This window comes from Calliopsis andreniformis, chromosome 8, assembly GCF_051401765.1.
Source record: "Calliopsis andreniformis isolate RMS-2024a chromosome 8, iyCalAndr_principal, whole genome shotgun sequence".
NCBI classification, from domain to species: domain Eukaryota; kingdom Metazoa; phylum Arthropoda; class Insecta; order Hymenoptera; family Andrenidae; genus Calliopsis; species Calliopsis andreniformis.
In genome coordinates this window covers 7,527,649-7,543,690 of record NC_135069.1, presented here as the reverse complement: position 1 = coordinate 7,543,690, position 16,042 = coordinate 7,527,649, and the positions used below count along the sequence as shown (strand labels likewise).

The following is a 16,042-nucleotide window of genomic DNA, read 5'->3' as shown; positions in this document are numbered from 1 at the left end:
TCAGGTTTATTGGGAATATAAATTGAAATAGGATTTGAATTGAAGAGGATGTTTTGAAGAAAAGATGTACATAATGAATAATGGAAGAGGGGATTTAAGAAAAGCTGTGTATAGTCAAAATAAAGTTTTCAAAGTGATAATATTTTGAGTAGGGAAATGTATATCAAAGTAATATGAAAAATTAATTTTTTTCATGCGTGTCACAGTATTCCTTATAATTCTATAATATTTTCATTTGAAAATTAAAAAGAAATTTTGTTTGGATAGTTTTAGTATAATAGTTTCAATTGCTATTGCGAAAGCAAATATTATGATCAGAGTAAAAATTACTGTCACTAAAATTGAATATCATATTTGAGCAATTTTGGTGAAATAATTGAAAGACAGTTAATTTGAAAATTGAAAGCTTCGCAAATCGAGGAACTTACAAATTGAAGTTTTTCAAGATCACAATTAATTATCTTTTTCACATAATACTATTCTACGTAACATTATCGTAAAACTAAGTTAGTTTAATGGAGAAAATAAATTGAATAATTATGTCTTTAATCAAACATAAATTCTAAATTAAATTGAACCTGAGACATAACAGGAAAATCAATAAATTAAAACGATAAATATATTATTTAAGCTACAGTTTTTTAGTTTTCTTTTATAGTATAAAATAGAAATAAAATTTGGTGTCCAATTTCTAAATATCCTAATATAGATATTTAGTTTCGTTTGTTAATTATAAATTCATTATCATTAAACCTACAGTATTTGTTCGCATTACGCTCCTTGTACTTTCTCGACTATTACTTTCAATTATTATCCTCTCCTTCAATCTCACTAGAAGATAAAACTGAGTCATTACCAGATTAATTAACCTGTACTAATAAACGAGCAAAAGCAATAAATCATTTCTTAATCTCCTACATAACATTTGTAGTTTCTCATAATCCCCTTCACGCCTGCAAACTAACCCACTTTTTTTTATTCATAATAACTTTCTTAATGCTAATCCCGCAATAATTCCAGTCATCTCACTACTTTTCCCTTACCAAAACTGAACGTTACTCCCCCACGCCATTAATCTTCTCCATTAATAAACATACTCCCAGCAGAATGAAACTAAATTACTGTTCAACCCATCTACAACCTCTGTACCCTTAATTTTCAGATGGCAGTCCGTGCACATCCCATGAACGTGAACTTAAATGCATGACAATAGGAACCACAGATTCGACGACCTTGTTACGTCCCTGCAATCGAAAGCTCTCTCTCCCTCGCAACCCCACCTTCTCTGTCTATCACGTTCCTCGTACTCTCCGCCATCATCTTCGTCACTCCAGAGAAGCCATCTCTGTTCATCAACTCGTGTACCTCTCCTTCTCCCTCCCACGTCAACTCGCTACGTGCACCTTCTGTCGCTGCACCGAGGACACAGCTCGGCTATGTTCGTAAATTCTCGGCACGAATGCACGCTATAAGGACAATGAGAAAGAGGGAGGGTTTCTTTGGAAGAGGGAACGAGAGAGGGGTAGATTTTCGCGGTAGAGAGACAAGGACGACTGTGTAGTGAAAGAAACGACGCAAGGATAAGAGAAGGAGCGCAGAGATCGTAGTGAGTGAGTGAAGGAACGGGTGTACGAGAAAGTAAGTGAATGGGTGTGGGAAAGAGCGAGGGCTTGAACGAGCGTAAAAACAAGGCTGTGAGGAGGGGAGTGAATGTTCTTATCTCTTCTCCCAAGAGAGCGTAAATGAGGGGGAGGGGGCAGAAATTATGAACTTGCGAAATTTGGGGAGGTTTTAATGGGCGTGCTATGTGGAGCTGTGTTTATGAGTTGAGTCGATATCTGTGTTGATATTTACTACTTCTGTTATGTAACGATGAATATAAATTTTTGCTAGCCCACTATTCTAGTTCGAGGCGTTAGCAGGGATCATTCTAGTGTTAATTTATTTTATAGAGTATATAACATTATAGATCGTAGGATAATAGAAAATGAGAGATAGAAAAATAAATATTGACTTCAATTTATGTAAACAACGTTTCAGTATTCTTGTATAATAATTTGAATACTAAAATTTTTGCAGGTGTTATAGAACACCCTATATAAATACCAAATGGTATCTTGAAGTTTGTGGAATTTTAGAACATTTACAGGGACCTGATTAAGAAACAAGCGATGGATTTACTCGAAATGTTAAAGGTGAAATCACTGAGGAAAGAACGCTTCAGCCTGATCAATGACTTACTAAGCAGGTGATTAAGTAGATAGAGGAATTCGAGACTATCAGATTGAGTCACCAGTTCTTTTAGTAACAGAATTCGACATTTTCAATGCAGAGAAGAATTTAAATAAAAAAACACGCACGAGAAATACAACTGAATTAAACATAAGTTTGTTAAATTATAATAAATTGCATAACACAGCAACAGTTAATTCATGTACAATATTTAAGGCGAGATTCTACACGCTAAAGAAAAACAAAAGTCAAGAATGACGGAGCTGCACTTAAGTCTTCGTTTTAAAGTTACAAATTGCTAAGAAAACATCTATAAATTCGCGTGAAAGTGTCTGACTTGGGACTTATTCTACTGGCGAGGCGCGACATGCACTAGCCAGATTAGACACAGTGAATTCAGTAGAATAAGTCTCGAGTCAGACATACTCCACATGCACAATTACTCCTTAAAATTTGTGGCATCTGTTATTAAGCACTCTAGGTGTTGAATAGAATTAAAAACTAAACTTGAGATCAGAAAAATCATTCATAAATTAAATTTCAAAAATCCCATAAATAATCACTAGAGCTCTTTAAAATTGATTAATGATAAATTTATAGTTTGGGAATTTTGTTACACCATCTAAGTTCAAAAAATTATTTCCTTTCTAATGTTTTCTAATTGCGTCAATGTCTACCTTTTTCCTCGGTATTAAATTTTTTATTATTCACGGAGCAAATAAAAGAGACGATAAGTTGCCAAATAAGTGTGAAAATTGTGAAATAAAATAAAAAACGAACGTACAAAGCGGATCAAGCGTAACATTCTCTTTTCCTTTCTGGAATGACTAAATTTCATTAAAAGTGTATTAACTAATACACTTGCTGTCACAATGTCCCGACGCTCACGTACGTGGAGCGAACGAGGTTGCACGATTAATGAGAATTTCCGTGGTTCGAGGGACACAAAGAGAGAAACTGCGACCGTAACCCTGGTACAGGACGATTTATGAGGGGGCTCGATATGTACGTAATATACACTGTGATCACGAAATATGAAAACAATTTGAGAAATAAGTACTCGAGGAAATTATGTTCTGATCAGACAGAGTCGTGGAAAATATAGAACTTTAACTTTTTACTAATAATCTGCATAAAATAATGTAACCACAAAAGTTTTCTTGCAATTCTAAACAAAACATGTTCTACTTTATTATATATATTCACACTTTGTATATTCATAGAATTCTATTTTTTTTAAACTATTAAAATATTTTAAAACACCTGCAACACTGCTACTGTTTTACTGGAAAATAAAAGGAAAATTCAGATTTATCTACTGAAGAAATTCTGAACTAAATAAATAAATCACCATAAGGTGTATTACATGTTTCAGTTTACGAAAATATTGTTTTACAAAGTTTCTAAATATTCCATACAAATTATTTATAATATGAAAGTCGAGTAAATATAAAATTTCGATGAATGATAAATTATTGATGAAAGCTTCTACAATTTTCACAGTGGCTTTTTAATAGAATCCAGCATATCATACAAAATTTTTGCAGATGAAGTTAAATTAAATGAGTATCTAATTAATTCATCAGCGTGGAAGAGAATATAAATTACCCATTTAATTAATGTCACCGCTCAAAATTTCACATCAAGCGTTGGATCCTATTTAAAAATCCCTTCAAAAAATATCAAAGCTTTAATCAACAATTTTTTAATCCATATTAAAATACATTTGCAAATTTTCCTTATTCACACGTGTCACGGTCAATCTCTATTCAGGCATCTTGTTCGCGTAAAACGGAATCGGTATGACATTGCAAACAGAAAAGAAAAAGGAGGTGAAACAACGTTGTTGGCGCGATGCCACGAGAAATGTACTCGTATAACGATAGAAATCCGACCTAATTGCGATAAGGCCAACGCGATCGGTTGGTAACTGGATCAGCAGCGCGCTTTTGAAAAGCAATTTATATCGGAATCGCAGTGGAGATCGACGATTGAATTTATAAATACTGCATTGGTTACTGGAACAATGCTCTACAGGGTGTCCTCGAGATAAACAATCAAAATTTGTTACTTTAAAGATCCTAAAACTAAGAAATTTAACAGCGACAATTTTCCAAATATGCCTTATAACACATATTGACTTCTGTACTGTTCTGAGAGTCATACTAACCAAAGTATTTTTTTATTAGGAGAATCAAAAGACAAATGCGATTACCCATTTCTTAACATAGTATTCGAAGCAGTTTATACTATTAAATATCTTTCATTTATAATGTAACTTAACTAAATACTTATCATTCTAATAAAATGAAGAAAAAGCAGTAAGATCCTGGAAAAAGCTCAAGTTCGAAAAAAATTGACTTGAGTTAGTCTGACTCTCAGGCACAGAATTATTCTTCTGTGTTTGCATCATATAAGTTTACCAATTGAAATTAGAACAATTATACGATATATTTTTGTAACTATTGCAATATGATAGCAGAGTATTTATAAACTTATTTTTAAAGCATAACATTTCTTCTATAGTCTTGTAAAACACGTTTCTCAAATTTGATCGTTTAATTTTAGGACAACTTGTATATAAACCACTGATATGATATAAAAGCAGCAATACTTATGTACCTACGTGTACACGAAGAGAGAAGAGAGCTATAATGCGAAATGTAGATCTTGCGTGGCTCTAAATCGAATCAATTAGGTCGGAAATCATTGAAATAAATCAGCCTGAACCAATTATTTGGAAAGAGATATGCTTTTCTTGTCTGCTTGTATGCGACAAGGTAAGTGGAAAATTGTAAAATATCGAATAAACACTGATAAGAGTAAATATAAATAGGATTCAATTGTGATTTATAAGTCGAAAGGTAGACCATCATTTTTGTACCAAATTTAAGGCTAATTTAAATCTTACCTTGAACGGGGCAGAAACATGGACCCACCGATGAATACAGAACCAGAGAGCAGAATGTACCAGCTCGTGGCCAATTCGCCGGTGCTGCAACATTTTAAACAATGTTAATTTAAATGCTAGAAAAGAAGCTGTAATATATTAATATTAATAAAGATGTATTTCGTAGGAATTAAAGTTAAATGATAAATACATTTCAAAGAAATAATCTAAACAAAAATCTAAAAATATAAATACATATATATAATAAATAAGAATATTCATTAAAAATATAACAAACGATTGAATATTACGGGAAATATAAAACTTTTCTGAACAGAGAATAACCTGGTCATTCTGGTCATCCTGAACCACTGGTAAATTTTACTCAAATTATAAATTTACTTCTTCTGTTACCCCTTTCTGTCTCTAGCTTTCCCCTTCCTTCTTTTTTCCCTATTCTTGTATGCTCCTTACCCTATCCCGACTCCAATGTTACGCTTTCTCTCTTTACTACCATTTAGGTCTTTTCAACACTAACGCGTTGCTCAACCGGAAATCAAGACCGACAGCGACATCTGTATCTATCTACTGTGTTTATGCATAAAGAGGCATAAAATAAATCTACTCTATTGAGAACAGTGTCACAAGAATTGAGGATGTGATATAAAATATTCTCGAATAAAAAGAAATAAATAGAAATATTAAACTCGTATAGCTTTTTTTTATTTTATATCTTGCCTGTGTTCCGTTGCACTTTTCTGCAAATGATAAAAAAGAAATGCATCGATAAAGTAGTGTCGCTTCCGGAATGCAGTCGATAAAGAAACTTCCTGCCAACCCCTTTCCGGTATTTCCTACTTTACCCATCTCAGAAATTTTCTCCAAAAATGAAAATCTGAAGACTTAGCTAAGGTACAGACGGATTGCTTTTAAGCTCCTGAATATTACCTATGTTAGATAACATCGTGCCTGTAGTGTTATTTTTATACTTGCAATTTTGTGCTAATTTTATATACCTTGTACTTAATTCCAGTTTAAAACAAGTATTACTTCCACAAATAGCTCTAATTATGATTAAAAGATACATACTAATAGAGTACGTGGTTCGCATGATGGCTCTCATATCGGACGATTTTGCAAAGTCCACGGATAATGGAATTTCTGCACGGACGTAATGCTTCCAAATATGGCAGACCATAATATATGATCTCTAGATCCTGAAACAGAGGGGAAAAACAAGTTACATATAATCTCATTAAAATTAATTTATAATATTACAGCCCGTTGAAATGGATAGTTTAGTGTAATACAAAATGTATTGAAGTCGAATCTATCCATTACTTCCTATAAAAACGCACCGTAGAATTTTATTTATCAGTGAACATTTTTTTATTACAAGGTTTGCTGTATCTCTTGTAATTTTAATCTTACTAAGTTTATACTTCTATCATTTTCTATTAGTATTACAGTGTACCTTTCTCGTTATTTCATTTTAAAAAGCGACTATAGTCACTTTTCCAATGAAATAGGTATTTTCTTCAGCAATTAAGTAGTTATACTTTCATAAAAATCTAACAAATATTCCGTACTGTAAAATCTTGAGAAGGCAGATATCACAATTTAAGAAGAGTATAAAGTCTTGAAAATGTCAATATCATCTCCATTTACTTTCTTAATTCTCCTATAAAATACTTTCTCGTTTTAATTACTCGAAGATCTCTTACAGTAAAAACTTTCAAAAATAAAAAGTCTAGACGCACTTTAAGCTCTATACATTTGATAAAATGCTTTTCATCTGCAGAACTAGTCTTGAATCCTCTTAAAGTGGACGCGCTCGAAATGCGCTCTCAAGGTAGATTACAGTGTTTGCACGAGTGTTATTACCAGAAGTGTAATATTCAAATCCAGTGCCAGCTATCGGTGGTATTAATGTTAGTGAAACAATTTATGAAACTCGAGCGAGACACGCGCGCGTGAGCTAAATGGATTGCCTCTAATGCAGCACTAATGTTGCAATATTATCTTGCACTGTGATCTACGTACCGTTGCTATCTAAGTTGATTACTGAAACTGAACGAAATCAAAGAAACCGATTCTCTTAACAAACCATACTTTCTTATTGCATTGTAATTAATTTTTTCATTTCTTTTATTTGAAATATTTTCATTTTCCTTCAATATTCTTATTTTCTACTATTGATGCATAATGATTAGAAGTATTGTTTTTTCTGATTCCATTGTTTGATCATTTAATTTTTACTTTTTCCTGTGTGTGAGAATATTCTGGCCTTCTGTATCCGTAAATGAATGAAAATTATTTCCGGCTGACAGACAAGTACCGAGTAGAAACGTTCTCTCATGTGTGTATCAAATTGTCGTCTAGCCAACTATTAAGTGAATGATTTAATACTACAGTATTCTGCAAATGGAATTTTCTAGCTCTGAAACTTCGTGAAATAGGTATACTTAAGTACTGAGTACATACTGGTAAGTTTATCAATCTAATCTTTACAAGTACAGTATTAAAATAACTTTAATTTTAGTTTAAAGAACTATTGAATGGAAGAAGTAATCAAAATCCAGCAAATTTTGCAATCCTCTGCCAAATATTAAATTTGGTACCAGAAAATATTAGTTAAAGAATTTAAAATATTACTTCAATTTCACTATTTCTAATACTTTCACTTGCATTAAGTTACAGACAAACAAAATCCTATTATATTTATAATCACAAAATGCATAATTCATTTATGACTTAAAAGACAAATCAAAGGTATATTACAGGTCTGTATCTCAGAGCCAAACTAACCCAAGTCCATTTTTGTTATTTTTCAGGAAAGCCAAAAACCAAATACGATCACCTTTCTTAACATAGTATTTGAAGCAGTTTATACTATTAAATTTTCGTCACTTATAGCGTAACAACTAAATTCCTATTATTCAGATAAAATGAAAAGAAAGCAATAAGATCCTAAGAAACTTAATTTCGAAAAAAATGGACTTGTGTTAGTCTAGCTCCAAAATACAGAACTAAAGAAATTGCAACTAGCAGTACACGAAAACGAAAATTAATCACAAATTGCAACCACGTATTTCCTCTCAACCCTACGAACATCTTCAGAACGTCCACATCAGAACTGATTCACCATCAGCACACGTTTCCCCAAGTCATCCGCGAGCCCCCAATTAAAGTCGTTCAAAAAGTTAATAACAGTATGCACCTCCGAGCGTAATAGTCTCCCATTGTTGGTCAAGCATTGTTCCTGGAATACGGGAGACAATTTACAGAACTGTGCCCGTGGTGTCCTTCTGCTTTAAATTATCAGGGGAAAGACACTCTCATGGGCAGCGCATTAAACCCTTGTTTGGCGTTCGAACGACCGTCGTGGAGCGTTGATCGATGACGCAAGGGATCGAGAGAGGTAAGGATTCAATTTCCACGCTTGATCTGCAACCAGGCTTGAGCCCAGCCCCGAGTTGATCGGCTTCCATAGAAAGAGCGGACTTTCATCAACGCGATTCCAGGTTCAGCGGACAGGCAACGAGTGAATTAGTGACGTCGTCGTCACGACAATTAAACCTCCCGCGTGTGACGTATATTATAATGCACGTCGACCTTCGCGATAATCGATGTTACACGATTACGGGCTCTGCCTTATCAGATGTGACGGGGGAAGATTGCAACACCCACGAGCTAAATTGTCGCATTAGTGTACACGCTGGACACAATTTAACCCTACAATATGTACCTTTTCGTATTGAAGATTGAAATAAAATCATTTCCTAGCATTCTAAAATGTACTCGAAAGTCAGAGAAAAAAACTGTTTCTCAATTGTATTTAGAGATTCAAAATTTTGAAACCATAAGAACTCGAAAATTAAGAAACCTTATAATTTCGTAAATTCAAATAATCTTTGAAAAGCATTACAAATGTACACATTGTAAATTTAATTTAATTTTAATATTAACCCTGTAGGTATTAAATGGTAATAGTAAAAGAGGAAGATGAAAATTTAGATTAACCCTCGTACGACGAATACAGAGCCACTTTGACACTAAACACAGTAGAAAATATCCAATAGAAATATCAGTAACTTCGATAATTGTACATGCCTCGATACTATGCACGTATTCCCAGCCTCTTTATCCCGCAATCATCGAGGTTCCACAGCAATCTTGTCGGAAGTAAATTCTCATTAGCGAAAACAGCGAGCATTCGACGAGCGTACGCTGCAGAAACGAAACGATCGTACGTGAGACCGTTTAACTGTGCTACATCCAATGCTGCCAATTTATGTAATCCCTGAAACTATCCCAGCGCTCCCCAAAAACGGCGTAAAACTGGCTACCCTAACGTACGTAACGGTCACACTGACCACACTGCCAGCTAAGATAAGGGTTCCATAACGGGACTACTGCTATCGTCCCTGCAAGGGCTTTTTGCCACAACCTAAGGCAAGACAAATGTGTATCCCAGGAAAATCCTAAACTGAATTTCCCATTTCCAAGGGGCAGACGGTTCGGAATGGTAGACAGTTGCGGGGGAATATAGTGCAGGGACACTTTTCTCTCGAGTCGTCCTACTTTTTCTCCGCGGCATAATCTCAGGAAAACAGGTGGCTACGAATAAAAGCGAAGCTTTTAAACGCCGTTATCGCTGCCCGCTTTTTCAGACCGTGACTTCTCTGAATTTGAGGCGAGACTGTTTCCGTTTGCCTACGCATCAGTTTTAAAGGTCTACTTCGCGTAACATTCCGCGGCTGACTTATGGAAACGTTTCTACTGACTTTAACGAAGGATCTTGGTGTAGCCTCCAGTTTGGAGATCATGGATCATGAAATTTAGAAAATATTTCGTGTCTCAATTCGAGACATTTAGGAGCAAGGTGATCAACTCCATTCTTTGTAAACTTTGGACATTTATTCACCAAGCATGTGATTAGGAGTTAACTTTCTCATAATAGGAGGCTTAACTGCAGGACTATCTCTACTCATATAAAATGAAAAATTATGTGTGGCTGACATGGAATGTATGATATGTTTGTTGAGCCATTTTGACGGATTTTAAGACCTTCGTCGAACAAATATCTTAAGTGGTTATCTCTAAAGTAATTTGCTGTATTATACGATTTTGTTTGTTAGCTTTAAATATAATTTCATTTCATTTCATCATTCCTATGAACCACAGAATTTCCAAAGCAACCATAAATTTCTAATATTGCTACATTTACATTAAGCAACATTTTGTTAAATAACCAAGTTGTTCACTCTGAAGTCGATGAAAATTGTCGTTTCAACTTAATTGAACTTGAGCTTACACAGACAACTTTGAATAACTTCAGATTGAACAACTCGGTTAGCATAAAACAGTAAATGGTCGAACTGTACTCCAAATGAATGTTTGATGAAGGTTTCTTCCAAAGCGCAATTTCTCTGGCAATTTCGCAGATTCTGAATCCCACTGATATTTTCCCTGCTCCCTTAACATATAATAGCAGAATTATGATACTGAATCTTGTATGGTTATAGATTACCTCCTTTTGTGAGTGATAGTAGTTCAATAAGTAACGAGATACTCGAATCAAGGCGTTTCTATGGCGTCGATCAGTTTCTATAATACACAGCAAACATTTCGTAGAAAGGACAGACGCCATTCGACTCTGTTGCCTCTCAATCCCCTCGTCTCATCCTCTTATTTCTTTTTCGCGCGAAAAGTGGAGCGAACACTGGACGACCTTCACATATGGATCGTATGAGCCGAAGTTACGAGCGCACCTCATGAGATTTTAAGAAGGGTCCATGGGGATCGACGTAAATATCAATTACTTGAGCTCCCCAGGAGTTCCATGGTGGAAACGGAATTTCCAACCATTACGGAGCCACGAATGTAAAAGTTACCCCGTCTGCTAATGAATTTATTTATTGAATATTCGATCCTCGTTGCTCCTGGTAAGAAACATCAAGAAAATTACTGGGATAGTAATTGTGAAAGATGGTACTCCCTAACTTGGCTACTCATAAACATTTTTTTATCGTAATGTGATTCATGAAGATAATGGAACAGATTCATCAAAGATAACGCAGGAAATTAGACAAAGATTCATTGGTCTTTAACTTAAGACATCGTCGGGCGAATTTGAAATTTATTTAAATGAAAATAAACGCTTTGAATGCACATTATGCGCGTAGACGGTGTACTAAGGTACAATAAATCTTCAATTCCTTCAACTCCATTAATGAACCTTTAATTGAGGTTTGCTAGGACGAGGAAAAGTCTCGATAGCTTCAAATTAAACTTAACAATTGCATTACTAAGGGAGATACTGTTCTATCAACATTTTTGTTAGATATCTCTAGAATGAAGAAAAGTGAAACAATAACACCAAAAAATAAGAGTAAAATTAACTGAGCTATAACAAGAAAATTCTGTGGACACAAGTTACTATAAAATGCGCACATTTTTTAATAATAATACTGTTTCGTGAGAAACCAGTATACCAGAATATCATTTCCGCTTCTTCACTTTTATGTGCAGATGAAGGACAAAGTGGAAACAATTAAAAGAGAATTTTAGAGTCTTCAATCTGACAACCATAGTTTTGGATTTCTGTGTAAGTACTTCTCCTTTCAGTAATTTCCTATAATTAAATAGGTATCTCGAAATAATGGTAATGTTACGTTTAATGGTTAAGCAAAAAGTGCATTTTGTGCGCGTGCAATGCTGTCTCTGAGGTTACATAAAATTTAATTGGACCTCGAAATTACATCTTTCACAAGGTATGTAGACGAAGGATAAGTGAACTGTATATTATTCAAAACTCGGTACCACGAACACTCAGATATAAATAAACGTTCGAATTATAGTCAGAATCAAGCTTTTTTATTCATGAAAATTATTCAGAGATCTATTTATGGAAATTACTGTGATATAATATTTCTTTTATTTATCCTATTTCTAGCTTTCACGTTCAACTCTTTTTTCAGCTTCGATAATTTTAATAAAATCAAACAGAAAATCTGTTGTAGTTGAATGCATATATTTAATAACTCTTCATGAACATATTTCTGTGTCACTGCGCGCTATTCATAACGAAAGGCTTAAAAGATGAGAATGCACTGATTTCATTACTCAAACACACATTGTTTATAATATTCATGACTTTCCATTGTGAAAAATGTTTCTCAACTTTCTACGTATTTATCACTCGCTACTGCGATTTCATATCCTCTGTTTCACGCGCGTGTGATCATTTACATACTAAAGTGAGTACATACACTCGTTTCAAATAAAACTGAAAACAGAAGAAGCTGACAGAATTCCATGTTCATTTTTATGTAGTTGGACCAATTTGCATCGCCAAAGAATTTTCCTCAAATTCTACCAGATGAAAATTTAAAGGCGCAAGATTTTATATACTGATTATGAATTCTCAATCTGTCACTTCATGAAATTAAAGTTGTCAAAAATGCTTGAAAAATTCAATAAAAAAGAATTTAATTATCCCTGTTTTTACAGGGAACGTATGTTCGTATTAATTAAATATTGTCATCTGGGGAATTTTTTACGTTTCAATTTAAATAATTTCTATGCATATTTAATCTACGTATACGCAATTTAAAAAGCAGACAGCCCCATGTATAATTATAGTTTTTAAATTTCTTAATTTTCAAATTTTCAAATTTTCGAATTTTTAAATTTTTAAATTTTCAAATCTTTAATTTTTGAACTCTCTGAATAGACAGTATTTTATGTAATAGTTTTAAAATCTATCTATGTGTTTATTTTCGAGTAATATTGTTATACAGAAATATTGATCTCCACAGTGCATTGTGTACCCAGAAACGCAGCGTGAAGAGAATTGAAACCGTGAAGAGAATTTTTTCCACGATTGCAGAACACGCGACAGGACGTTTCACCACGAAAATTGTTCTATCGCGTCGACAGACAGATATGTGAAAAAAGGGACATCGCAACCGAACAAAGCAAAGGTAGTTTTTCCGATAGCAATCAAGTGGTCCGCGTTCAAATTAGGATAGCACGATCGTTAGTTAGTCCGATGCAACAAAGGAGAACAAAGGTAGTTACAGGTGAAAAACCGGAGAAAAAGAGGTGCACGCTCATCTGCGTAAAATAAAACCGTCTCACTCACTTGTAGTTTTAGTCTTGGTCAACATACAAAATCCTTCTAATACGTTTTAACGATTTTCATGTACCAGTAGTGAATGAAATGAATTTATGTGACTAGAACCTTTAGAAATAATAATGTAAAAATGGAGAAAAAAATATAGTACTGCTGAAGTGTTTTACCTTTGGCCCTGGATTGAAAACTGTGACAATACTATAAGATTTTATACATTGTATTTATCAGGAATAAAATGAACTAAGTTTTTACTGACTATTCTGACAAAATGATGACCCACTTAACTTCTTTAAAATAACCAGCAATTATTCAATTTAGAAGCAAAAAATATATAGGTACTATTATTATAATTAACAAATTATAATAATTCAAGAGAAACATTTTTAAGATCTTTGAAAAGAATATTGAATTTATTTAATAAAGGACTCCAGAAGTAAAAGTTAAACTTGTCAGTTTTAAGATTTATAATTCCCCAAAAAATGAATCTGATGACCTTCCAATCTCACCGCCAAAGTACAAACTACAAAGGCTTTTGAAAAATTCATTTCATTAATCACGATTTTCTCCTCTTTCATGTAATTTCATTATACTAATCTCACCGATAGCTTGTATAAGTCCTTTTAATCTGTGTTTTCCTGATTGGCACTAAAAACGCGAAGGCACATATCACGATCTGTTTAATCGTGGAAGAAACTGTGCGATTATTTTTACATTGAAATTCCTCGGTGCTGCACATGGAAATCTGACATGATTATGCGAAGATAAGAAGCTGTAGGTTATTCGTTTCGAAAGTTCAAGCAGCCTTTGCGCGAGAGTATTGACGATGCCCTTTCACCTTTCAACCAATGCAAACGCAGTCACGAATGTGCTTCTGTGCGTGTATACTTTCGCTTAAAATCGCGGAGGATGGAGGCAATAAAGACACGACACTGTGCCGAGTCTCCGTGTATTTTGGTTGTGCTGCATTTTACAATCTGCTAATACTAGAACTATCAACGATCTGACTCACAAATTTGGCCACAAAAAATTAATTAATTCATGCATCAAAGGTCCATAGCTACTTTACTTCTTATGTATATTATTATACCTGCATATTTTAAGCGAATGTGTTTTCACACAAATGTGTGAAAAGTTACAAAGTGCATATAATATTCACAAACATAGGAACCATGAAAAATAGAGTGCAAATTGTAATATTTAAAAAATGAAGAAAATTGATATTCAGGTTCCATTTCTTTAAATATATTTATAAAAATGTGAAATTGCATAAAAACCACAGTCTAGTGAATCGTAATAGATTCTCTAATTTTATGCAGTTTTGAGATGAAAATAGGGCAATGGCAATTACTGTCTGTCATTTCGCAGCTGTGACATGAACTTTACATAGATCAAAGTAGATTTAGAGCTCGCTAGACGAGGATCAATAACTGCCACAGCTGGATACTTTGTTACCAATTGCACACATTCATAATTAGACTGCAGACATTTATGCATTTATGAAAATTTGAAACGTGTACAAAGTTAGAGAATGCATATAATATTCAAAAGCATTGTAAATATAAAAAATAGTATTTGAAAGCTGAAGCAAATTTTTATTGCGATGTCATCTCTTTAACTGTGTTTACAAAAATGTAAAATTCCATAAAAATTTGCAGTCCATTCACAATCAAAGATAAACTGACTTACCTGAAGCGTTCGTCGTTCCGGATCGCGGCGAAGAGCCCTGATGAAATGCGGATCCAAATCGTCCGTCATAGTAGCCTACTTATAGACTACTCTGCGATCCTTTAACCTGCGTGGTCCCGTGTCCTGACGAGGCCTTCTTCCTAGACATCGCCACCAAATCGTCACGACTTCCGATTATTTAGCCCTATCAATGGCAGCGCAATTTCCTCTCAGCCATTCAACAGGCCGATCGTCTCGTGTCATCAGTCTTGACAGAATGTTCCATTTTCGGTTCTTTTATAGGTGTGTGGTCGATTAGAAACTCACTGTACAATTGCAAAAATCACGAGCTCCATTCATGCTTTGACAAGTATGAGACATCTTGAGAAGGATTGCATCTCGTGTTTTACTATTTTCGTGGCGATGCTAGTCTTTTCGCTTGACTGCACGGGATGACAGGATCTGGAAAGAAAACAGAAAGAACATGTTAGAAAATATAAAGGAAAAGATAGGTTTATGCATTGATTGATTGCAAGTGTTTTGGTATTGATAACAATAAGAATCTGAAAATTAAAATGAAATAATATTTTCGAAAAAGAGTCAAACAGCTAGACCTCATACAGTGTCCGTTTTTATTATGTAAAGGCTTGTAATTAATAAATTATAGTAATTTATTACTACAAAACTGGTTAAAAAATATGTCCCAGCACTAAAATAAATATTACCTACTTTAATGACTAGAGTAGGGAATATTTATGGCAACATTGTACTATATTTTTCGTCCTCCTGTACACGACGAAAATTTATATTACAAGGGTTCGAAACGTTTCGTGACCGAGACCAATAAATCACAGTGGACATGTACAATTGTACATACACTGGCTGGTCTGCGAAGTTCTTGAGCTCCTGTCGACTCAGCATTTCACGAGACACAGATTCAATCCCTCACCCCAATTATACTCCAACCCCTCAATTCCCGAAAACCTCTAAGATTCGCCAGGAAAATTCTTCAATCCCCAGAGCATCCAGTCTAAACTCCACATCGAGAGCACATTCAAACGAGCCAGGTTGTTTCAGCAACAGTGCAGCTCAGTCCCATGAGCCTAGCCGAAGAA

At 34.3% G+C, this 16,042-nt stretch overlaps 1 protein-coding gene across 2 annotated transcripts in view; it reads right to left on the bottom strand.

Annotated features, from left to right (window-relative positions):
- LOC143182093 (rap guanine nucleotide exchange factor 2) overlaps positions 1-15,154 on the bottom strand; it is a 143,080-nt gene extending 127,926 nt beyond the window's left edge. Inside the window, exons 1-3 of one of the 2 annotated variants that reach the window (XM_076382837.1) lie at positions 14,949-15,154; positions 6,212-6,339; positions 5,144-5,227 (exon numbers count right to left, since the gene is read on the bottom strand). In XM_076382837.1, the coding sequence (XP_076238952.1) occupies positions 5,144-5,227; positions 6,212-6,339; positions 14,949-15,017 (281 nt within the window). In that variant the 5' untranslated portion in view covers positions 15,018-15,154. The remainder of the gene's footprint in view (positions 1-5,143; positions 5,228-6,211; positions 6,340-14,948) is intronic. The other variant, XM_076382838.1, reaches the window with a different exon arrangement.
- Between the last annotated feature and the right edge of the window lie 888 nt (positions 15,155-16,042).